The sequence below is a fragment of the Athene cunicularia genome (assembly GCF_003259725.1).
Source record: "Athene cunicularia isolate RWA chromosome 5 unlocalized genomic scaffold, athCun1 chr5_part1, whole genome shotgun sequence".
Classification (NCBI taxonomy): Eukaryota; Metazoa; Chordata; class Aves; order Strigiformes; family Strigidae; genus Athene; species Athene cunicularia.
The window spans coordinates 25,485,465-25,510,718 of NW_020799101.1; the positions used below are offsets into that span (position 1 = coordinate 25,485,465).

Sequence of the window (25,254 nt, forward strand, 5' to 3'; positions counted from 1 at the left end):
CTGACAGGCTGACAGACAGCGCCCTGGGTGACTGACTGACAGATAGCAGCCCCCTGGGTGACAGCTCCCGGCGCGAAAGGACGACTTGCGGCCCTCGGCGTCGAGGGGCGCAGGGTTTGGGTTTCGGCACGTTTGTGTGCCGCCAGTCTCTCGGTCCCCTAAAGTTTTGTAGGGAGATGTGGACGCTCTTCTCATGCTAATAGATTCCTCATTTTTCTATGTTTTATTCCAGTCACAGAGGACATGGGGGCATCTCATACAGGTAATTGTCTCGCGTGATCAGCATTTCAGTATAATCAGGGGAAACTGGCTGAAAAGCCAGTCTTTCCGTTGCTCCCAAGTCGTTTACTCCCATCCAGTTCGATCCTAGTTGTGCTTTTAAGCAGCTGGTAAAGAAAAGGCTTGACTTGGTTCCCAAGGGCTGTTCTTCAGGTTTTTTTTCTGGGGGAAGGCCACTCTGAGGTGTCACTGCTTGAACAGTTGTAAGTGAACACTGTTCACTTAACAGATCACTTACAGTCTGTCTGACGATGTGGGTGGGCTTAACAAGGGCAAACTAAATTTGTTCTTGTTTGCCTTTTTTTTTTTTTTTTTTTTAATTTTAGGAATACCTGGGTGTTTGTAATGGCTTGTAGTCTTGTATAGTATCCTACAGTTAGGGATTGGAAATACGCTGTTCTCCCTTTATTGAACCAGAATATGTTTAGTCTTTATTGAAACAAAACAAACTCTGTGTTTTTCCCTGGAAATCTTGTAGTATGGTTTTTTGGTGGTGGCTTGTTTGGGTTTTTTTTTTTCCAAAGCATGTGTTGGCCAGCTAGAAAGACGGCTTTGGGCCATCGCTATTCCTAGCACCAAACAGAAAACCTCAAAACTTATTATTGTGAAGAATCTTTGTCTGAAATCTGTAAGAGGCAGGAACGTTTTACCTTTCCTGAAATTTTAATTTCCTGCTGTAAAGGCACATGATGTTCTCTTCGTACTAGTGTGGTTTTAATTAAAAGATGTTTTTGTGTTTCAGGATGACTCACTTGTAGTGTGGAAGGAGGTGGACCTGACCCGGCTGTCAGAAAAGGAGCGTCGTGATGCTTTGAACGAAATTGTTATCCTTGCCCTCTTGCAGCATGAGAACATCATCGCGTACTACAATCACTTCATGGATAACACCACGCTGCTGATCGAGCTGGAGTACTGTAACGGTGAGATCCCCACTCCTGCTTACAAACAGACAGCTGCCACGTTGCTGAGTCATCCTCCTGCAGCATCTGCAGGGAGTATTTGTGGGGTGTCCTCTGGGAAGCGGAGGAACGAAGGTGGATTCTGCTGCATAGCTCCTGAGAACCCTTCTGATTGATCAGTGTCTCAGGTGCCAAAGAAAGAAGTCCAGTAGTTAGTGCAGGGAGTTCAGGCAGTAGATGATTTCTCAAGTCTTCTGAGTAGCTGATGCAGTGGAAGAAGGGGGGTTATTGGTAATGTACACTTCTAACGCACCTTGCTGTGTTCTTTTATGAGGATGGTTGGAAAAGACCATGAGGATATTCAGGCCTCTCTGCCAGAACAGAGTGGGGCTGCTTTTCAGTAGTGTCACTTAAATAGAACCCTCTATTTGGTGATTATGAATCAAAGCTTAAAAGTCTACTGGCACTCTGCAATCAGGACTTTTCCTGCCTTATGCTATCAGCTTCTATGTTTACTATTAAAAATCCCCAATCCAGTCTGTCTGGTGGTAGAGAAAACTTAACATTCCACACAAGCGTAGATGAGATGGTATTGTGTGGAGTTTGCAGGGGAAACTGTCCCAGCTGGGCTGGAGAGGTAGAAGGATTTGATTTGAGGGTCTGAGTTGCAGCTGCTCTTAGACAGCTGGAAGAGGATATCATGTACAGCTGATATTGCTGGAACAGGATACCTACCTAGAATTGCAGTGTGGTTCCTATTTGGATGGGTGGGACAGCTTCCCTGGCTAGGTATCCTCTGTGTGTTTGGGGGTTGTGTTAAGCCTTGGCTCATCATCAGAAACTTTTTTTTTTTTGATGAAAAAGGCTATCATCTTGTTTTCATCTTAGACAGATTGCTTTCACTGAGACAGATTGGGAAGCACAACAGAGTTGCGCAAAGCATTTTTGAAAGGTTGACCAAAGCTGGTTTTGCTTCTCTGCTTTTTGCTTTTATGCAGGGTGGAGTCCAGTGCATGAGTAGGGGAATGTTTGCTCTTGATGCACCATTTATTTTAGGTGTACTCTGTGAGTTATTTAGCTGCCCTGAAAAGACTGCATGCTTGGGGCCATTATAAATTTGTTGGAGAGCATAGAGAGAAACTGCATAGTACTGATGTCTGTACATGTTTGTTGATGTCCCTAAATTGTTTGTTTTACTTTTGGGACAATAATCGAGAGATGAGTATATAGCCTGTGTTGCCTGAATGTGTCTGAGTGGTACAGAACTAGGGATGGGAGAAAGAGGAAATCTCATTTAGACTTACGGATATTGGCTTTGTTAATAGTTTTTTTTTTTTTTTTTTCTAGTGTAAAAGATAAATTGTGAGTACTGTTTAAAGTAAAGCTGAACTAGTTTCTGTCAGACACTCCTCAGAATCCAAAGTTCTTACTGTTTTAGCTGACATGTTTCTTCTGGAGATCTAGGAAAGACTTTCAAATTTGGGTAAATATCGTCTCCATTTTACAGGGGAGGAAGACAAGTTACTGATTTATTTGCCTGTAGTTCTGTGTGTATATCGTGGTACCACAGGACTTGGATTTATTGTGGATAACATCAGTAAATACATCTGAAACAGATTTGGGAAGAAATCCTATCGAATACATTTGTTGAGGAGAGAAGAGGGTGACAGAAGGTTAGATGTGGTTAGATGAAATGAAAAAGAAAGTAATTTGGTTTTAGTATGTGTGTATAGTGGTATTGGTTATCCGAGTCAAGAGCTAATTTGTCTCCTTGTGTAGGATTTTGGCCATGTAATACCTGTTACACTGCTCTTTGGTTCAGAAGAACTGCAAAAAATATGGCAAAAAGTGGGAGATGAGGAACAGAATTCACTAAAAGCCTGCATAGTCTGAATCACTAGGAAAGAGGTTCATGAGAAGAGGCAGAAGTGAATACTTCAGTTAAATTGTGAAAGTGAAGAGTGATTTGTAGGTAATTTGCAAATGTAAACGTAAGGCAAAGAAATACTAAGAGGTTATAGTAAGGCTGAATGAAAAGAAATTAAGGGAATGGAATCTTGGTAAGAATATCAGAAACATCTTCCTAACGTGGAAGTCTAAGACTCTCGAGGAGGCACAGGAGTCATTGCGACCTGCTTTGGACATGTACAACTTGATGGGCCCATGGAAATCATACAGCAGAAAGCTCTCTTGAACCATGCCCGTGGGAATGGGAAAGGGCCCGGTGTTCTGTTACTATTAGGACATAATATATGATAATTGGGAAATGTAACAGCAGCAGGATGTGATCAGAGATCTGGGGTTTACTGGTAGGATGCTAATCTGACAGGGAGTCTCCGTGCCTGCAGCCCATAGCATCGATTCTTCTAGCTCACCTTGATTTTTAGTCTGCCATCTTGAAATTGTGATGTGCCATGAAGAGTCTGATGATTTCAGGCTTCTGTTAGTGGTGCTGCTGTTGCCAACTGTTTGTGAATTCTGCATCAATGTGTTTGGCAGGGCAGATGAAGGAGAGGTGGGTCAGAGCTGGGCAGTAAGTGGGGAAAGGCAGTAACTTGTCCTTTCAGGGACTACTCTGAACTTAAATTGCTTGCTTTCCCTTTTTTTAATGTATTGTTTATATATATATATAAAATGCCGAGCAGGACAATCTCACATGATTTGATATACAGACTATAAAAGTTTACATATCCCAAGAAGCACTTACAGGTAAAAAAAGTAGGGACTGCTAGCCTATCTTACTGATTCACTTTTCAGAGAGTACTAAATGGTGGTGATAAAAAAATAATCATCTCTGCTTAAGCCTAGATATGCCAGTGAAGTTCTTAGATGGAAGAGCAACTTAATTTTGTGAGTGCCTGTCCAGTTTAAGTGAAGAGTGCTGAGGAAGAGCTGTATTGATTCATCGGATCTCTTAGAAGATTTGAGTATTCCCAGTAGTACCTGAGCAGAGTAACTGCTGCCATTAACTAAGATGAACCTCTCTTGTCTTTCTCACTCACTTATAATTACAGGAGGGAACCTCTACGATAAGATTCTGCGGCAGAAAGACAAGTTATTTGAAGAAGAGGTAATTTGGACTGGTTTGAGGGAGTGGTGGGGCTGGCCTAATGTTCTGGGGATCTGTCTGGTTTCTGAGTATTTATACAACATTTTTTCTGTGGCACTGGTGGGGAATTTCTGTGTATATCTGGGGACTGATATGCTTCCTCTCCTGTTGAATACTGCAAACATTTATGGACTATCAGGAACTTTTTATTTTCTTTTTTGGCTGTCTATAAGCAGTATAAACTTCCAAGGGAGAAATAATGAAAGAGAGCGCTCAACTGACATTGGTAGTCTTACCGTCTTATCACCTTATCATCTGATCATTAACTTTAAAACCTCTTTCTGTGTTTCTTCCTAGGGGATATTCAATTCCTCTCCCTTCTTAACCACTTTGTAGGTTCTTTTCTGAGTAATTACCTTGAATCTGTCTCGTCACAGTTTGTTTTTTTCTTGTTCCTTTTTCTTTATTTTTTCTGTCTTTTTCTTTATTTTTTTTTCCACTTATTTTCTGCTGTTTGCTTCTACCTTATGCTGAGGTGGTTAATGATTACACTTATTTATCTTATATAATGACTTTTAAGGCCTTCTGGCTTATGGTGAATATTACATGGTCACAGTTCATATTCCAGAGAGCCCAACCGTAGGTCTTTCCCAGATGGTTATTAGCTGTCATTCCTAAGTCTTTTCACTTATTGAATTCTGTGATAGTTGTCAGGACAGACACCATGAATGGCACTAGAACAATCTACCTTTTGGAATATCTTTGCAGAGATTTCCAAAACAGGAAATTCTACATTTTCATACTCCTGAAAGAGCAACTAAATAGTATGCTCAGGCCCTCTTGCTGCGTCCCTGTGTGACTGGGATATATGGGGTTTTGTGGGGTTTTTTTGAGCTTCACATAATGTTTTTACTCCTGCCTTTGCAGATGGTGGTTTGGTATCTCTTTCAAATTGCATCAGCTGTGAGCTGCATTCATCGAGCAGGAATTCTTCACAGGTAAGCATGGCATGAAGTAAAGCTGAGATAACCAGTGCAGTTCATGGATTTGAGTGCAGAACTCCTTTGAGTAGCCTTTGATTTTGCAAGCAAGCACTGAGCTTCTCTCCAAAGTGTAGCTGGACTGCCTTCATGTTAAGTACCCCTTCTGTTAAGGGCTAGAAAGCGATAAATGTGCAAGAAATTTTGTATATGAAAATGGAATTGCTGTCTTTGTTGCAGTTTTGTGAACAAAGAGTTAATCCCTGTAGGAAGGAAGTAAATTGGCCTTTTATTGCCAAATCGCATAAGTAATGTTTGCTAAAGTGGGTAGGAAGAGCAGTTACCACAGGCCAAAGGTACTTCCTACCCACTCCACAATTAATAGCTTCAAACTAACATGTACATCCTTCTGTAATTCCTGGAGGCTAACAGTGATGAAGACTTTGCTTTGGTGCATTGCTGTAATATAACCTGTTCAAAGATTTGTCCTGCACTTGCCTGAATCTCATTTCTTCAGCCTCTTGTTAACTGATAGTGGTAATTTTGACATTGACTCTGAGTTTTTAATGAGTAGCTAATTGCCTTTTTCTGTTGGCCTTTTCTGTTTGGGAAGGATAAATTTCATGGCTTATGTGCTTCAAGGAGGCCATGGTGTTCTGGGGTGTACTGCACACGTAGACAGCTGTTTCTGGCATGGTTGGGTTGTGTGCTGTACAACATCATTCTCTAACTAATGAGCACAGATATGTCAGGATGTTTCCTGTGGGATAGCATCCTGGTTGCTGCCATTCTGAATCTTTGGTAATTGGCAAGCCTTGCTAATGAAGGGTTGGTACCCTATACTCAATGAAGTAGTGCCTGAGTTTTTGACCTAAAGTAGATGTTGTGTCTGTCCTGCTTTGCAGTGATTTCCTGCTTGCCACCTCTGTTGCCCATCTTCGGGGCAGGGTTCATAGTATAGGAAGATATGTGGCCCCAGATTGTTCCACAATAATGAATTGAACAGTTATTTAAATGTTTGCAGTGGTTTCCTTTTGCTGCAGACATTGTCAGAGTGACCCAGGACTTTGCGATGCCCCAAGTGGATGAATGCAAAGTGCTGCTTTACTTGATGTTGTCCTGATCTGCACTGGGAAGTTGTTAATGGTACGTTAGGAAAAGGGGGTGTTATGAAGTGTTGGCCACGGGAAGCATATCATATTGTGGGGGCATCTTCTCTATTCACGGCCTCATGTTGATCTGTGAAATGACATAAAATGATTTTGTCTGGGAGAAAGTGTTTTCAGTGAGTTTCCTAATTCAGCATTTTTGTGGCCTTTTGATCTTCTGGGCATAGTAAGTCCTGTTACAAAGAGTTGTTCTTGAGCCATAAGGTAGAGGGATGTTATGTTTAAGTTCTAGAGTGGCATCTGTTTCATACCCTCTGTGTTTGTTTATATTTGCATACATACATATTCATGCATACGTTTATGTTTTTAGTGAGCTCAGTGACTCCTGGCTTGGGTCTATTTATAAAACCAGGAAAAATAAGACCTGCTCAATGACCTTCATACGAGAAGAGACTGAGAGGGAGAAGTGAACTACTTTGATCTGTGGCCTTTACATAGGTGTCTGGAGCCTGAACTTTTTAGACTGTGTTGTGCTTGTGTGGGGATGTGATAAAACTAACTGCAGTTACTGCCCCAATACTTGGGGTCAGATTGCCTTTGAAGAGCTCTGTGTGTGTGAGACAGTGCTGGCAGAGTAGCAAGTACCTCATTTTGGGGGGGAGGTATAGTAGTGTGTGGAAAACTGTGAAATCCAGAAATACATTTGAGTGTCTGTGTTTCTTCTCCTTTCAGAGATATAAAGACATTAAATATCTTTCTAACCAAGGCAAACCTGATTAAATTGGGAGACTATGGGTTGGCAAAGAAGCTGAACTCTGAGTACTCTATGGCTGAGACTGTGAGTATCTGCCTTCTTTGTGTGCAAACCGAGTGTGTTTTTCTTTCATCTCTGCATGCCTTGCAGAAGACCAGGGATGCTGTACGTTCTTGCTGCTTGTTTTTTGTGGTTTTCCTTTCCCTTTTCCCTTGATTTCTCTCAACATTACCTCACTAACATTGACATAGTTGCCGGTGTGTTGCAGCCTGCAATTATCCTTGCTCCCAGGTTACCTTTTGGATGTCTGTGTCTCTGCAAAGCAGCAGTAGACTAAAGATAAGTGCCACTGTGGGCATGGAATTGTGCCAGAGCCAGTGTAGCTGTATTAGAGAGCACTGCTCTTCTTTCCCTGGTACCTAGGCATGATACTTCCAGAGGTGAACCTATGTAATATTAAGGCAGTGCTGTACAAAGGTACAGAGACAGAAGTATAGTCACATCAGTACAGTGTTCTCCCTCAGGACTAGCTAAACCCAGCTTATCAAGTTAAATTCATTTGGTCATGCTGCTGTGCTAACAGGGGCATTTTGACTCAGCTGGATCTGAGATAGCTTGGATGTGCTTGCCTGACATGCCACTGTGCCATAGATATGTTTCCTTACTCTTTAATACTCAGGCTCTGAACTGAATTACAAAGAAGCAAGAAAGGCACTTGTGCTTCTTACGGTAACCAGGTGGACGGATTATTGGTAATGCTTTTGGAAGGGGGAAAAGTTTTGTCGGCTAGATTAATTCTACCAGAAGGCTGTCAAGCTTGGCTTTCTTCATTTCAGACCCTTTCAGAAGGCAGTTTCTCAGCCAGAGTTATGATACAGGGTAAGCTGTATTGCAGGTACCTGAAAGGCTCAGCTTGGATTTCCCAGCCCCATTAATTTCTGTGGTGAGCACTAGGCTTGGAAAGATAGACATTATCTAGAGCTCCTTTCTGCTAAAGGCCTTTATTATTGTTTGGGATGCAAGCCAGCCCCTTGCCATATTATTAGATTTAATGCAAGCTGTTGGTGTTCTGTTAGGATGTGTTATAAGTACTTGCCAACCTCCTTCCAGAACATGAGCGCTGTTGTACAGTTGCACACTAAGTGAGAACTGAAGGTTACTGCATAAAGCCCTTGCTAAGATGGGCTGCAGCAAAACCACTTCTGGTTCATCCCCTTTTTCATGGCCTTCTGGCTTTCAGAGAAGGTGCAGGCTGTGCTGTGAATTTCCAGGCTTCTATTTACCTGTGTTGTGTGTCTTCATCTACACCTGTGAGCTTTTCTCTTTCCTTTCTCACTTGTGAGAAATTTTGAACTACATACCTTCAACTGTATTTCATTCTGTATATGCTGGCTGTGTTCTGAGCTAGTTGCTCAATTTGTGCCCTAATGGCCAGTGGTCTGGAAGGAATTTTTTTGTGAAACAAGTGCAGAACATGTTATTGTCAGTATTTGTGATTGTAACAGTCAAATTACAATTTTTAAAAAAAGTTTACCTTGCTTACTAAACGCTGATGTCTGTCTTTATCATTCTTTCTCCCATTTACCAAGTAAGATAAATATGTCTGTGTCTTTCTTACAGAAATCTTACACTATCCTTTGCTTAAAGGACCTTTAGGTGCAGTATCCTAGTTCTCCATGTGATTCTCCAACTAGATGGGCTTCTAAACCTTCCCGTGGCTAGGATTTGTGTAGCTCTGTAGCTGTCACGCTCTGTAACGGGAAATGACAGAGAGATGGCAGATTCTGAATGTGCCCATGAGGTATCTAGTGTACAAGCAGAGCCTAATGAAAGGCAAGCTTTGTAATCCTAAGAGCTTTGCTGAGAGAGTTGAAAAGAGAGCAACTATGAATATTTCCTCTTCGTCTGAATTCTGTCTTTTTCATTTTATTTTGCTGTCTAGTTCCTTGCTAGAGAACAAGCTCCCTTCATCTAGAAGCTTTATTCTTGCACCTTTTATCATGTTTTTTCCGTGTCTTGTTGTGACTGAGCTGCAGCACTATTTCTGTTGTAGCTGGGGGGGGCTTCTGCATTTAAATGCTGGGGTTTGGGATTTTGTGTGTGGTGGGGAGTGTTTGTTTTAAACCAATTGTTCAGGAAAGCCTGCTTCTGAAGTGGAAGTCTTTCAGGTGGGATTCATGCCAGCTTTCTACTTACTGACCCAAAAGTAACCCCTCTTTCATTGGAGACAGAGTAGCCTTTGTCCTGGCAGTACCTTGTGATCAGACAGAGTGGCTCCACAGCTATGGGCTGGCATCTGTTTGGAAGTTTTGCCAGATCCTTTTTCCTTCAACCTCTTTGAGGGTTTCCTATGCCTGGTCAGTACATAAGCCCTTGATTACATCTAAATGTAGTATATTTAAGAGAGGGGCAAGTCCTTGCTGTGCCCTCATGATTACTGCTCTATTGCGAAGTACGTACCACATCAGGATGTGAGCAGACAGGTGTCCAGGGTCTTCGAAGAAATGCAAGCACAGGCTTGTGGATGAGAAGGAAAGAGATATGCTTATTGCTGTTCCTCCAGAATGTTGGTGGGGTGTGTCATCTGTGTCAGAGCTGTGTCTAGCTCTGGTGCTTATGGGCCTCTGTGACCATGATGGATGCAGAGCTCCTGAATTGAAGGCAGATGGATCATTTCTGATTTTTAAATGTTATTTTTCCTAGCTGGTGGGAACTCCCTATTACATGTCCCCAGAACTCTGCCAGGGTGTGAAATACAACTTCAAATCAGATATTTGGGCCGTAGGCTGTGTCATCTTTGAGCTGCTTACTCTGAAGAGGACCTTTGATGCTACTGTAAGTCTGCAAACCAGGATGGACTGAGTAACCTTATTTTTAATCACCCTGAGATTTGCACTTGGCTCATAGCTTTATTAACTCATGTTTTTCTTTCATTGTTTAAATCTACTGATGAAGAAAACAGTGGCCTGGCAGTGCCAACTATAGCCAGAGAAAATGTCTGCATGATTTTACTTACCCTGCACTGCAGGTTCCTCTCTGGCATCTGCCAAACTCCATCCTCCTTGTCTGCAGCCCTGGGTTTACCAGATGCAGAATACAAGCTGGGCTGATTTGTATCATGGTTGTGAATGTAAAATCCTTTTCTCTGTGAGGGGGAAGTTTGTGATTGTGTAGTCTTTTTGGTTTTTTCAGCATTACTAGATGTGAATTTTCGTGCAGGATTCTGTAGTGAAAACTTCCAGCCTTTGGATTTCATAGGATTTAATACTGTTACCTTTTCTTAAAGTTTGGATGCAAGAGAAGTGTGATCAAGCTGACATGGAGAGGGTGAAAGGGAGCATTGTTGGCTGGCATATGTGACTTGCCAGCTTGTGCCATGAGATGGGAAAAGCTGCTAGCTGCCATGGTGCAAGATTTTGTAATCCTTAAAGAGGCACTGTGAAAATACCATCCTTTCCTGATGCCCTCTCATCATGGCTACTGAGTCCCCAGTAACTTTGCTGCAGTGCAATGTTTCAATGGCAATGTGCTACATAGGAGATTCCATGCAGAGAGAAACCTATCCTCTCTTCATTGTTAGGGAATTTGGTGAAAAGCTGGGTGTTGCGATCAAGTCCTAGCTATCAGAGGTACCATTTCTGCAGGAATTATTACTATGTTTCTGGAGAACCTGCTAGTCAGGGAAGGAGGATGATGTTTCCTGATCAGAGGAGAAGGAAGAAAACAATTATGGCCTGTAGCATCTCTCCCCATTGGACACATTGTCCAGTTCAGTTCCCTTACAGCTGTTTTCTGGTTTCTGCCTAGAATCCCCTGAACCTCTGTGTGAAGATTGTACAGGGAAATCGTGCCATGGAGGTTGATTCCACTGTTTACTCCCGGGAGCTGATCCAGATGGTGAATTCCTGCCTTGATCAGGTTGGTGAAATACTTTTTAATTTTCAGACATCCCTTCCCGTCTGCCTAAACCAGGAATTCGGGGGTGAAGGGGAATGACATGACGCAGGGCAATTTCTGTGATGTCCGAGGCATCACTAAGATTGGGCTTCCTCTAGTCCTCTGAAAGCGTTCTCTTAAGCTGTTCAGTCCTGCAGGCTCTGGAGGGGTGCTGGGTTTACTCTGACAACAATTATTTAATGGTCTGGCAGAAGCAATTATTTTCTAATGCTGTGCTGTGGAGGTAGAAGCATCTTCTCCATACAGTCTCTTAAAGTTCTGGCTCTCTGACTGTGACTTAATTTCTGGAAAGCAAACCTAGTATTGATAGTTTCAGAGCATGGAAGTCCTCCTTCACATCCCTGGCATTTATCCCTATTCATTTCAAATATTTGAATTAATTCTTTTCCCTTCTGAAGGGAATCAGTGAAGGAGGTCTATGCAGACTTGAATGAGGTCTTCTGGCCTAAGATTCTGTTGTAGATGATGAACACTTCCCAAAAAATGACTTGTTACTCACTACTTTCAGGATCCAGAGAAGAGACCCACTGCAGATGAATTGCTTGAACATCCCCTTCTCAGCAAACGCAGGAGGTAATCAGATGGTCTTGCCTGAAACCCGGACAGGTGTCAAGGAGTATAGGAGGGTTTGTGCAGACTAGTGGTGTTTATGCTTTTGTGGCAAAGTCCTTAAGTTTATTTGGCCTGACATGAAGATAGAGTGTACTTCAATAACTGCCTCTTTAGGAAAGAAGTGCATTCTTGCTGTCTTGTTTTCTTATCTTATGTTCCGTTGGTGCATGTGTATGGTGAGAAGATAATCTGCTTCCTTTGTCTTAGAAACTGTTGTATTGAGAACCTTGAGGCATCCTTTTCTGAGGCTCCTTTGAGGAATGCTGGTTTCTGCTCTTCAAATCTCTGTGAACGAAGGGTCACAGACATCCTCCTATGGTCATTAGGAAAGGCCTTTCAAAATATACATATCATGCAGTATAGAGGTCCTTGCTTTCTCCCTTTGTTGCCTCCCTCTTCTGGAGAGAGTTGCATTGAAAGTGCTCCATTTTAGCTTAGTTTGACCATCAGCCTGAACACTGTCTTTCTATGAAAGGTGGACCATAATTCTGGACTGTTTGGGGACAGCAGACTTAGTCCTTCATACCAAAGTTCTATTACTTGGTGATCAGGAAAGTTTGAGTTTTGTCTTGTTGTATGCACTGGTAAAAGCCAAAATCCTGATAATATTTAGCCATTTAAGGTCATTCTTGTGCAATATGGGTATTGGTTGGCCACATTCTGGTATATATGTAGTTTGTTGTCTTTGACTCTCCAGGAAGTTTGTTAGCTATATGGTACATTACTTCTGCCCTGCTTACTCTGTATTGCTGTGAGCTGGTAAACAGCTGCCACGTTTCCTCCAAGAGGGAGCAGCATTCTATTGGAAGGGAAAGCAGTCTCTGTGTGCCGCTTGTCAGTAAATTGCTTTGGGCGATACTACTGTTTCCTAAAATGCTTTTTCTCCTTTGGCAGGGAGATGGAAGAGAAAGTCACACTGCTTAATGGGCCAAATAAGCGACCAAGGTAATTATTTGGGCATGTGTTTGAAAGGAAGTCTGGAAAGAACAGCTCCCCAGAGAGGAACTTTGTTGAGAGTTAGTCTGTGACAACCCTAATGGAATAGTGTAGTTTAGAAGATCCCTAAATGCTAAGAATTGGACATAGTTGTTACATGGCTATTGTCCCATGTTTTACTCTGCCTTCTATATCCTGCTTATATGTATGGCTGGAGCCTTAACTCAGCAGGTCCCATACAGCTCTATCTGTCCTGTTGAGGATGTAATCTTTACAGTCTACATATCTGAGGATGTAATGTAGATCCTGCTTTCACACAGATTCCCTTGAGCAGGAGGAATATGACTGACTGAATGTCGAATATTAAATAAATATAAATACCTTTCATAAAGCTGGATATATGCAGAGGTTCTCTACAGACCCCAGCAAGCCTGTAAGCAGGGTTGCTCTGTGAAGCAGATAGCTTCCTTGACACGTATAGCTGTGTTTCTGTTGATTTGTCACATAGAATTTGACCTTTTGTTCCTCATAAACCTGGAAGTACTATCTGAGCACTTTATGTGAAGTTGTTCCAGTTCATAAATTGCTTGCAAACAGTTTGATTACAACTTCCATTTTGCAATCTGCTTGTGAATTGATGTTTACCTACATCAAAGAGTTATATTTTTTTCCCTCAGATGGAAGCCTGTTATTTAAATAGAAGAGAGAGGAAAGTTAGAAGTTTTTGGATACTTCTGTATTTTGAGGGAGATTTCATGACCATTTGTAAGGCTTTCATTTTTCACAAATTAGAACAGCTCCATGGCCGTTCAGTGAAAGCCTGGTCTTTGACATCAAATTGGATTGTAGGCTTTTTAAAATGTTTCCTGGAGGCTACTTTCTCTGCTGCTTTGGGACAGGTTTGTTATTCAGTGTCTATAGGCAATTGAGGCCTCGCAACCACTCAATAAAAAGAACAGTTTGTGAAAATAAAAACCATGAATGGTTATGAAGGGGAAAATGATAGACAACAGTAGGAAAATGAGTGATGACAGTGAATGCAAACTCATTATTAAAAGCATGTGTGTTTTGTGCAGGTCCAGTACCATGAATGAAGCTCCCATTGCAGTGGTGACTTCACGCACTAGTGAGGTGTATGTCTGGGGGGGTGGGAAGTCCACCCCCCAGAAGCTGGATGCCATCAAAAGTGGCTGCAGTGCACGCCAGGTGTGTGCTGGTAACACTCACTTTGCTGTGGTGACAGTGGAGAAGGAGCTCTACACCTGGGTGGTAAGTGCGAGAAAAATCAGGAAGAGGGTAAGGGTGGGAAAGGAGCATCCAATCCACCGCTGACCATTCATAAGCCTGTTAGAATCAGATGGGCAAGCAGCTTGGGAAAGGGGAAATCTGATTGCAGTGGACACTGTGAGTCCATCTGCTTCGGGGCTGACTCAAGTTTCTGAAGGCAAGTGTGGTTTTCAGAGGAGTTTTCCATCATGACAGGAGGGGTATTGGAGACTTGCTCTGCACCTGAGGACTGTAGGTGGACTTGTAGGCCCAGACATTGTGTCAAACATCTCTTCCTTCCTTTTCTGAGTACTGGAAATGCACTGGAGGCTTTGTGATGCTCTGTTGGCTTTGTGTTGGCTTTTTTCAGAAAGGTTTTCTGAGATCGGAATGGGTGGGATGAGTGACCTTGTTGTAATACAGATGTCATCTGTGGGGCAACTTCTGGATGAAACCAGAGATTATATTAAACAACTCTGCTTTTTAGCATGAGTGGAAATCCTGCAATAGTTTAAAGTGAATAAAAAAAATGTTGGTGTATAACACATTTAAACAATTGAATCCAGTTTTCTCAGGCTTAGATGGTCAGTGATGTGGAGGTATTCTGCATCTCCAGGCTTCCACAGGCTTTTGTCTTGATGATACAGAATCTGTTAAAACAGATTAGAAAATAAGCATATGTGGGTGATAGAAGAAAGTGATCCAAATGGGAGGAGATCAAGTTGAAGTCATTTGCTGGATGTTCTTGCAAGAATGGCCACTGAAAACTTTCAGCTGACTAGTAATATTTTAGTTTTAGCTTCAACACTACTCAGATTTGTTTTGTTTTTCCTGTAGAACTGGTAGGTCTGGCCACTTCAGTGACATTTGTTTCATGTTATGGGTTTCTTTGCAGCCATTAGCATTTAGAAAAGTAGGTCAAAAAGCTGAAGGATGAAATTCAGTCCCGCAGCAGGGAGCGGGTTCTGTAGTCTGGCAGATGAGAGAGGAGCAGGGATTTCTCACCAGCTGGTGGCCTGAGACTGGATCGCTCATTAGTGTGTAACTGCCTGATAGCTTGAGCTGCCATTTAGAATGTTGCCTGCTGTTATGCCACGTAGCAGGTAGCAGTCTCTTTCCTAAGGTGGCTAACACACTTTCTCTTGCTCTTTGCTGTCTTCTGTTGTTCATTTGAGGTGCTGTAATTACTGGCACCATCTCTGGAGTTATGCATACGTAATCTTACCAGATGTTTCTGTCTTGCAGAATATGCAGGGGGGCACCAAGTTGCATGGGCAGCTGGGACATGGAGACAGAGCCTCCTACCGACAGCCAAAGCATGTTGAGAAGCTTCAGGGAAAAGCCATTCGCCAGGTGTCCTGTGGAGATGATTTCACAGTGTGCATCACAGGTGAGAGCTGGAAGGGCACCACTGTCCCTTACTTCGCTGTGCTGTGGAGATATTTGCCTTCTCAATAAGATTAGCAGAGCAGCTTTGTGCACAGAGGAGAAAGTCCCATATGTTACCCCTCAGTTTTGAGGATAGTAGATACAGTAGTGGAGATAGATCAACATTATCAAATAGAGAAAGATCCTGGCTCCCAAGAAGACTGGGTGTTTTGCTAAGAATGCTTTTTGTTGATGAAGCTGGGTGTTGAGCACAACTCCTTGTGGCTGTGCAGAGTTGCAGAGTCCCTGCTCTTACCAGTGCATGTGTTGCCTCCATACCAGTCTGTATTAAAGATGGAGTCTGAAGAATGTAAACATGTTTGAAACTGGTTTTGGACTGTGTGGGGAAAGAGTCACCCAGTGATAAAAGACGATGTGTATCTGAGATTTGCTATTTAATTCAGAAAGCTTGAGACATGGTAGCTGTCTCTAGTTCTAACCCTGCTCATAGATTTGTTAACTGTGGTGTTGTCTGTTAAAGAAGAATTTGAATCATGCTTTACCCATGAAAACATAATTTTCAACAAGGTAGTTTCCAGATTATTTTGCTAGTGCTGGAAAAGCAGAGGTTTGACAGAAATAAGCTCAGATGCTCAGTGTGCTGGAGGAGTGACTTAGAGAGCCACAGGATCAATTTGTGGGTTTCTGTTAAAGAAAGGGTCGGGTTCAACCCAAGATTTTTTGACACTGGTGGCCTGAAATAGCTGCAGGTTGTGGTGTAAGGTCATCCATCTTAATGTGAAAAAGAAAGGACTCCATATTCTCCTGATGACATTCTGCACTAAAGAGGAGGGTGAAAAGAAGTTGCTCTGGCTGTGTCCTGAGAGATTAACATGCAACCCAATACAAGCCCTGTGTGCTGACCAAGCTTCCCTTGTGTCCTTCAGATGAGGGCCAGGTGTATGCCTTTGGCTCAGACTATTATGGATGCATTGGCGTTGACAAGGCTTATGGCTCTGAAGTGCTTGAGCCCCTGCAGCTGGATTTCTTTCTTACCAACCCTGTGGAGCAGGTCTCGTGTGGAGATAACCACGTGGCGGTGCTGACCAGGAACAGAGAAGTTTACACGTGGGGCTGTGGGGAGTATGGTAGGTAGAGTGTGTCTACTTTTAGTCTGGAACCTAAAGGCACTGGGGCATGTGTGCTTCAGAAAGTGGCTTGGTGCAGGTGGGTAATGCAGGGCCTGGGGTGAGGTCTGTCTGTTATGTCCTGGGGGCAAGAACATTGTTTCTTTGGGGATTTCTTTCCCTGTTAAGAATGGGGAACTGGGGACCGAGTCCTTGGCACTTTACTCTGGGAAAGCTCTAGGGTGCTGCTTGCCTTCCCTGTGGGTAGGGCGGTTGTTCTGTGAGTGGGGTTGGATTACCTTGAGGACTGGCAGGCAATGATGCATGTAGGGGAGCAGGTTTCTAGTTCTGTAGGGAGATTCCTTTGGGACTATGGAGAGACAATCCAATTTCTTAGGGGCAGGCACCTTGTGAGGCCATTTCTAACAGCAGTGTTTCACTGATGCAGGGCGCTTGGGCTTGGATTCAGAAGAAGATCACTACACCCCTCAGAAGGTAGGGCTGTGACTACTTCTCAAAATCTGCATGGGCATAAACCCAGATCAGTTGCTGTTCGGAAATATCAACTGTCTGATGTTCAGGTGCTTTTTCTGAAGTATCATAGAGTTTGTGGGAGTTTTAACTTTACTTCCTCACTTTATTTTGCTTAATTTGTCCATAGAGATCATGGCAGAGGGACATGCCACTCCCCAGCCAGTCAGCATCATGATTTAGAACTTCATTGCTCTGACCTCCAGGCTGGAACTGGAAATGGCAAACTTAATTTTGTAGAAATCAATAGTAGGAAACACCAAATTGCATACGTCAGGTCTGTAGAGGAAACTCGCAGCAGTGCAAGCAACTGGGAGTCTTTGAATTTGACATAATTGGGTTAAAGATGAGTGAAATTAAAACCCTCTTGAAATACAGTGCTAGGGGTAATTGAGGTAATCTAACCCACTGAGGCTTAGAAATGGAAAAGGATGTGCCTGGAAGCCAAATATCTGTGACCACACAGTATCGCACAGACCTAGCCCTGCTCGCCTAACTAGGTCTGGTGCTTGTAGACTCCAGCTGGCCAAGAATGCCTGTGCACCACATTCCTGGTTCCTGTACTGGTTCACTGGTGCCTGCACACAAGGTCTAGAATGCCTTGGATTTCTGCATGGTGACCGGAACTTCAGTACGCTATAGACTTTATGATAATCTTGTACCTTTATTCAAAATAACTGCATTGGGTATTGTCAGTGCCCAGATGACCTGAACCACTGCTCTAACCCCATATGTTTTTCTTGTGCCAGCTTCTGTGTAGTAGATATTGGGATTTTGATTTTCCCGGGATATATTGCTTCCATGTAGGTGGATGTTCCGAAGACCTTAAACATTGTGTCCGTTCACTGTGGCTGTGATGGGACTTTCCTGCTCACCCAGACAGGCAAAGTGTTGGCATGTGGACTCAACGAGTTCAACAAGCTGGGCCTGAATCAGTGCACATCAGGGATAATCAACCATGATGTAAGTGCATTTGGGTCCCTGGCTCCAGCTCCCAGCATTCAGTAGTATATGGGGAAGTGGAGGTCCTGTGACAATGACAAAGCATACATTAGCTTTATGCCAATTTGTTAGTTCAAATCCAAGACAATGGATACTGAGATTGTGGGCAGAGGCAATTTGTTGCTCAGTTTTCTGTCTGCCCTAAGGGCTTACATCAGATCTGAGGTAGTGAAATGGATAGTGAGCTTCTCCAGGATGACTTAGTCAGTGACATGGATTCTGGCAGTTCTTTACCATACATGTGTTGGGACTGTCTAGATTAATGTTGTGGTCTGCAAGACCTGATTGAATAGGTCTTAGCTGATGAATGTGTGATTTTTCTCTCTGTGCTTACCTGCATGTCTTTTCTCAGACATACTGTGAGGTGCCATATGCCACTTCCCTTACTTTGGCCAAGCAGCTGTCCTTCTACAAGATCCGTACCATTTCTCCAGGGAAGACACACACAGCTTCCATTGATGGTGAGCCCTACATATTTAAGAAGTGAATACCAGTTGCTGGATTACTTTACATCAGCTTTGCCCTTTCAGCCTGGCCCTTAATATTGAGGATTGTGCTTTTGGTAGCAGAGCCCATGCCTGCTCCAGGAACCCAGGATTCCTGTTACTTAGCAGTGTTGCCTCCTGGCCAGCTAAAGCAGCAACATCAGCTTCTGGGTCAGCCTTGGTTTGGTTTGTTTTTTTTTTTTTTTCAAGGGGAGGAAATAAATGTTGAGGGAAGAATCATGCTCTGGGATAGCAGAGGAATTGTTTATGGCCAAGTTAGGCTTTACCCAAGTGATGCCAGTCAGAGGGCTGTGAGGAGTCACAGCCCCCAGCATCAGAAAAAGGGAGCAAAGGGAGAAGGAACTGGGGAGGTGTTTCCAGGCTGAAGCCATTCCTCTTGGCTGGTGCTGTCCCCTTCCAGTCTGGCTGGCTTCTTAGCAGAGTCCTTCCTGGTCATGGGCTGTCACTGCTCGTTCTCTGCATGCATGGCTGCTTCCAGAGTTGGGCCCTTGCTGTGACTGTCTCCTCGTTCCTCCTCTCAGAGCGAGGCCGCCTGCTGACCTTCGGCTCCAACAAGTGTGGACAGCTTGGTGTGGGGGACTATAAGAAGCACCTGGGAATTAACCTGCTGGGAGGCCCCTTGGGGGGTAAGCAGGTGATCAGGGTTTCATGTGGAGATGAATTCACCATAGCTGCTACTGACGGTGAGTGGGTCTTTCCAAACTTGCGGTGGGTTCCTTTGAACTAGATCTGCAGGGTGGTTATCTGGCTCCCACTGATCATTTCCTAGACCAACCCCACAGCGCTGCACTAAAATAAAGAAATCCCCCTAGTTTGGGGCTCTCTGTTCCTGTTAGTTGTCCCAGTGCAACACCAAGCATTTGCTGTCCTTGGGGCTGCAGAGTGCCAGCTTGGTGGCTGCCTGAATGAATCTAAGATTCGTTATCAGTTTGTTCTCTCACTGGCAATGTGTAGCTGGTAGATTAGATACTCTGGAATAGCAGTTACAGCAGAGAGGCTGTGATCCTTGTAGCAATTACAGGCCAAGAGGGAGTGAATGAATTGAGTCTCCTGAATCTCTCTTTCCTCAGACAACCATATCTTTGCCTGGGGTAATGGCGGGAATGGGCGTCTGGCAATGACATCGACCGAGAGAGCTCATGGCTCTGATATTTGTACCTCGTGGCCTCGGCCAATATTTGGATCGTTGCATCACGTTCCAGACCTGTCGTGCCGTGGCTGGCACACCATCATCATTGTTGGTAAGTGTAAGTTTAGGATGAAACTGTGGGATCTTAGTTATGATGCTGTATTGTTTGCCAGGACCTAGACTATAAATCCTGCCTGGGAACAGGCCAGGTTTCTGGGGGCGAACGTGGCAGGCCTCTCTGAGCTCTAGACCTGCAACACTGACTTTGCTGTGTGCCTTTGTAGGAGTTGCCTTGCTTTCCATGTGGCGCTCTAACTGAAAGCATGGTTCTCTCCTTGCAGAAAAGGTGTTGAACTCTAAAACAATCCGATCCAACAGCAGTGGCTTGTCCATTGGTACTGGTGAGTAACCTGCCCTGGGGAGCTGTGGTTTAAGTCCATTCAGTGGTCAGTTTGAGTGGGTGCTGTTTGGTCCTGCAGCGTGGTTTCTGTGTGTTTGAAAGGCCTCACAGAAGAGCTTAAAGGCAGGAAGTCTGGTTGGTGCTGTGAATGGGAAGGGATGGCCCAAAGCTGGGAAAGAGAGAACTGAAACGGAGGAGGAGGAACATGAATGCAGCAAGGCCTTTGTAGTTGAGGAGCTTCAATTCCCAAACAAGTAAAAGCTGAGAGGAATTCACTCAAGGGAGTTGATAAGGGAAGTGAGGCTATGGGGCAGTTGCTGGAGAGATGGAGTCCAGTTTCTTGGACCTGTGGGAGGGCTGGGGCCAAGAAACTGCAAAAGACTACTGCACACAAGGCCTTTTGGGGAGGCCTGCAGGGAGTGTTAAGAGACAAGTTGTTGAGGGAGGTGCTGCTAGCATGTGCACTCACGTGGCCATACAGCCCAGATTTCTGCATCTTCTCTGTTCCAGCTGGGGTTTGGCAACAGGAATAGCAGAGGTAGGGAAAGTACAAAGTTTTCACTCTTGTTTGTCAGTGGCTCAGAGCTGCACAACTGGAGGAGGAGAGGAAGAGGATAATGAACAGGAAGCAGAGACCCCCAATCCCAGCGGAGGCTTTCGGGGAACCATGGAAGCAGATCGTGAGCTGGGAGGCTGGATCAGCACCACAGAAGCTAAGGGAGGCAACAGTGCTGACAGCAGCTCCTGCCCTGGCTGGCTGCGGAAGGTAATGGGGTATCCCAGAAATGCCTTAAAGTGGGGATCTAGGCTGGGGAAAAGTGAGTGGCCCCTTCTGCCTTTAAGGGATTCTCTCAAAAGTTCTCAGAGCTGTGCTGCACTGGGACCCCTTTAGGCCTCGCTGCCTTTTTTACCACAAGAGGGTGTTAGTGCATTGGTTGAGGAGATGAAGTCAGCTGCAGGAAGGCAGGCAGGCAGGCCTGACCGTGCTGCTTTTGTGTATCCAGGAGCTGGAGAATGCTGAATTCATCCCCATGCCTGACAGTCCCTTTCCTCTGAGCATGGCATCTTCAGAGCCCGAGAAGGAGACTCTCCCTTACCAGAAACTTCAAGGACTCAAAGTGGCCTCTGAGGAACCTGTTGGACTAAACAAGCCCAAGACGGAGCCATGGGTAATGTTATCCAAGTGAATTCTTGGCCAAAAGTTTTTGGGGACTGTAAATGGCAAAGTTTGAATTATGGGGAGAACTGAGAAGAGGGTGTTGGATTGGCCTAATTCATCTGGTTGTGGAAAAGAGGGCTGCTCGTAATCAGAGATGATGCTGCAAAGAGAACAATGCACAGAAATCTAGAATACAAAGCTGGGGCTTGGTCAGATTGAAAATAATGAGATCAGTTCTGTGAAAAAATGTGGTTAATGGAGTTGGGGGGAAAAAAAAAAGAGAAGCCTAAGACCCAGGAGCCTAGCAGAGATAGAAATTTAGAAAGCAGAAACTGCTGTGAGATAGGAAGAACAACTGATACAGGAAGTCACTGAGAAATTGCAACCTGTGAGACTACCTTATTCCAGGAGTTTTCCCAGAAAAAGGAGGAAGTTAGTGGCTTTGTACTGAAGAAGTAATGACTAGTAGCTTGTTGACCTGGGCTGCTAGAAGTTTGGGAAGTCGGGAAACAGGTTGGGGTGATACTTTCTGTGCATGGTTTCTTCTTGTGGCATATACAGCTCCTGGCCTTGCACTCAAACTTGGCCTGACATCCCCCCATGTCTCTGCAGCCTACTTGCCTGAGTCCAACCTTGCCATGCGGTGAAGGAAAGGCTGCGTCTCCTGTTGCAGGCTGCATGTGCAGTGCTCTGCAAGTAGAGGTGACACACCTCCGAGGCCTGGTTTTACAGTGTCTGGATGATCAGAAGAAGCTGCAGCAGGAAACTGTTCGTCTGAGTGCCCAACTCCAGCAGTTCTGCAGAGGGACGGAGGGAATACAGCAGGTGAGGACGCATCACCTGGGAACACATCCATGCTCAGGGCTCACTGCCCTGATCCTGGCTCCTGCATAGATTGCGGAGGCTGTGCAGAAGAAAGCAGCTCTTAACAGACGTCTCTCTTGGAGCAGAATGGGGGGACTAAGCACGCTGCCTGACTCTTGTTCGAGCTACTGATGTAGGCTCTGGTAGTAGCAACAGGATTGAAGCCAAGATGACAGTTTCCTGTGAGGACAGCCCAGTCCTTGAGGGATCTGGGTTTCCCCTTCATTTCTTCTGATAAGAAGGGATGGGCAGATATTGGGAGAGTCCCATATGCTGTGGAGAATAGAAACTGCCTTTTGCAGCTCCTCGTTTCTTTGCAGCTAGTCCTAGAGTTGTTTGGATAAACTGCTTTGTGTTTTGGCAGGTGGAGATTCATTCCAAAGGAACACAGACAGCCAAAGAGGAGATGGAAGTGGATCCGAAACCTGACTTGGATTCAGATTCCTGGTGTCTCCTGGGAACGGACTCGTGCCGCTCCAGCCTCTAGTCTCCTGAGCCCACTGGGATCCATCTAACTTCACAGCACACTAACCGAATGCAGAGAGCGGCTTTCCTGGCTTCAGGTCACTCGCAGACAAGGAGCGAGGCCGGAGGCTCCAGAGCAGCACCCATGTACGTTTGATATGAACTAGGAGTGAGTTTGAGAGGGGAAGGGCCCCTGAGCTCTTGGCCAGCTCAGTGGTTGAAGCAGCAGCAGCTCCTTTGAACCTTATTCTGTCAATACTGCACGTGAGGCAGAACGGCCCCGTTATGGCGATGGCTCCAGTAGTGGCTTGTGGCCCTTTCATTGTTTCACTGCTTCCTGGGAGCTGCCTTTGGGACCCCAGTATTCATCACTGCATCTCTAGATGAGAGGAGATGTGTTTTGTACTGAAGCTGGCTGAACCCTAAGACTCACCACCTTCGCTCCAGAGAGGTGAAGGACTAGGGTCCTGTCCCTACCACATGGTAAGGCCCAGCCAGTGAGGCTGCTCCCCTCTGCTCAGGGGCAGAGGGAGCAGAGAACGTCTCATTCTGGAGGCAGTGGAGATCTTCCTGTTAGGGAGATAATGGTAGACAGCATGTCCCTGGCGTCAAGGCACAGCTTCTGGCCATATGGCTGCATCCAATGGCCTGTATAGACAGAGTTTAAAGGCTTTATTCTGGGTGCCTAGAGCTTTCCAACTTCCAGGCAGTGCACCAAGATGAGTGAATCAGGTGTCATTTCCAATAGCAGTAGTAGGGACTGTCGGAGGTGGGATCTCTAGTTCTCAGTTTCAGACTGCCTGCTTCCCATCCAGATAACAAGTGTCTGGGCCTCAGACTAAGGTAACCCGTTTCTTTCTCCAGCTGTTCAACTTGGTTTGGGTGCCAGAGCTTCTGGTTTCTTGGCATAAGCCCGTAGCTGTTCCCTGCTTGGCTTCTGTTCTGCTCAGCCCCTGGTGTCACACTCTGTGTGGGTGTGGGAAGAATCAGTGTTTTTCCACTCACTGTTTTGATGAAGCTGGAATGTGGTTTCTTACCCAGAATAGGTCATTAATGGCATGGTCACAGGATGCATCCTTCCCCAATGACCATGAATGATCAAGTCTCTGTCTGGAATTCACCTTCTTTCTAGAAGCAAGAGGCTTTCCCAAGAAAATTGGAGATGGGAATAGGCATGGTCTGATGCTCAAGGTTTCCTTATTTCCTGTTAGAGAATGAGGTTAATTTTATTTCCCTTAAATTTATTAGCAAACTGACTGTGAACTAAGCTTTTGGGATGGGTAGGATCCCTGGGAGCAGCTAGCCTCCCCTGCCTTACGTGAAGCCTCAAAGGAGTCCTGAGTCCCTCTCACCTTTGCTGTGAGAGGGGGTTTGTGATTTTCATTAGGCTTAAACCATCCCTGTCAGTGGCATTGTCACTAGAATTGCCTTAGGTCTTGCGGAGTTGGATATCCTGTCGCCTCTGCTAGACTACTTCTTTTGACAGACTGTTCTGGGGAAGCCAGCATTCCCTGTTTGTCTCTAGAGGTGGACGCCAAACCATTCTGCTTGTAACTTACGCTCCTTAAATACTTCTTTGATGCCTATTGCTAGTATCTTGGAGCTGAATCAAGTGCAGTCCCTCCAGTGCAGTGTCCAGGGCAAGGCTCATACTGGTGTGCCCACCCACCGTTGCTGCAGGAAGGCTAGGAGGACAGCCCTCCTGGGAGGCGGCGAGTCAGGCACCCTGGTGTGGCCATGCCACTTGGTTGCCTTGTGACTCTGCTCTCCTTTCCACCTGTGCATTGGAGCCACTTCTCTCGGGTTAGGGTCCCGGCTTGAGGATTGTTGCAGTTGGAAACGATTGAGTTGGTCACGCTGTGGCAGTGCCTTTGAGGAGCAAAGAGTTGAGCCTGAGCCATGTCCAATAAGCAAGCACCAAGCTGATGGGAGTCGCTCTCCTGCAGTGCACTGCTATCCTCATCTCTCAATGCTCTGCAGTTGGGAAGCTAGGTGCACAGACTGGATTCCCCTTGGATCTAGTGGAGGATTAGGGTCCCTGACAGAGGATACCCTGTGCTCTGCAATCTCATATGTGCCTTAGAGGATTCACGCTATCCAGGTTGTGCCTGTTACAGACCACAGATTTCACACCAGCCAGCTATGCAACCAAAAAAGCAGTTTAAAGCCAGCACCTTTGTCTTGGGCTGAAAACGGAAGGGCAAGTGGGCAGAAGTGCCTTTGAGCAGTTTCAAACCCTTTTTACTTCTCCCGTTCTTGCAGTGCTAGCTCCATATGTGTTGGTCTTCTGCTAGTATTGCTACTGAGTTGTTATAGTGGAACACAACTTATGCCTGCTCTGACACTCTGGCTGAAAACTAGTTTGTCATTGTCTTTTTTTGAAAGGTTAAAGGGTGTAGTGGTTTGGAGTTTCTGTTTAAATAAATGTTTAAACTCATTCTCCTGTATTCAGAGTCTTCTGTTTGTTTTTTTTTTCTTTCCAAGAGAGGAAGGGGAAATATGCATATAGTCAGCTGGCTTCACAGCATTCTGTTGTGTGATTTTTGGGGGGGGGGTTTGCCTATAGAAAGAGGGCCAAGTAGCTTGCAGGTTCTTTGCTATGGGAAGAAAAATGTCGGGTTCTGTGTCACTTCATTAAAAAAAAAAAACAAAACAACAAACCAACAAACAACAAAACTCTTTTCTTTTGCTGCTGCATCTGCTCCTGGTGACGTCAGGGGGCTTTTGTGTGCGTGTTTATTTCAACAGTTTGAGTGCCAAGTGGGAAGTGAGTAATGGGAAGAGAGAGGCTCAAAAGGAAGAAGTACCTGTTTTTCTCAGAACAGCTCCTACTGAGCTTTAAGGCCTACAGAAGCTGCCTGA

At 44.8% G+C, this 25,254-nt stretch overlaps 1 protein-coding gene across 1 annotated transcript; it reads left to right on the forward strand.

Annotated features, from left to right (window-relative positions):
- Positions 1–146: 146 nt before the first annotated feature.
- Positions 147–24,829, forward strand: NEK9 (NIMA related kinase 9). The gene is made up of 22 exons (XM_026849550.1): positions 147–262; positions 1,022–1,199; positions 4,193–4,248; positions 5,155–5,225; positions 7,049–7,154; positions 9,774–9,905; positions 10,878–10,988; positions 11,536–11,600; positions 12,534–12,584; positions 13,652–13,844; positions 15,087–15,231; positions 16,157–16,357; positions 16,785–16,831; positions 17,675–17,830; positions 18,222–18,330; positions 18,897–19,058; positions 19,446–19,616; positions 19,846–19,905; positions 20,480–20,670; positions 20,909–21,073; positions 21,676–21,888; positions 22,292–24,829. The coding sequence occupies exons 1-22, from the start codon at positions 194–196 to the stop codon at positions 22,412–22,414; spliced, it is 2,775 nt and encodes a 924-aa protein (XP_026705351.1). The 5' UTR covers positions 147–193; the 3' UTR covers positions 22,415–24,829.
- The last annotated feature ends 425 nt before the right edge of the window (positions 24,830–25,254 follow it).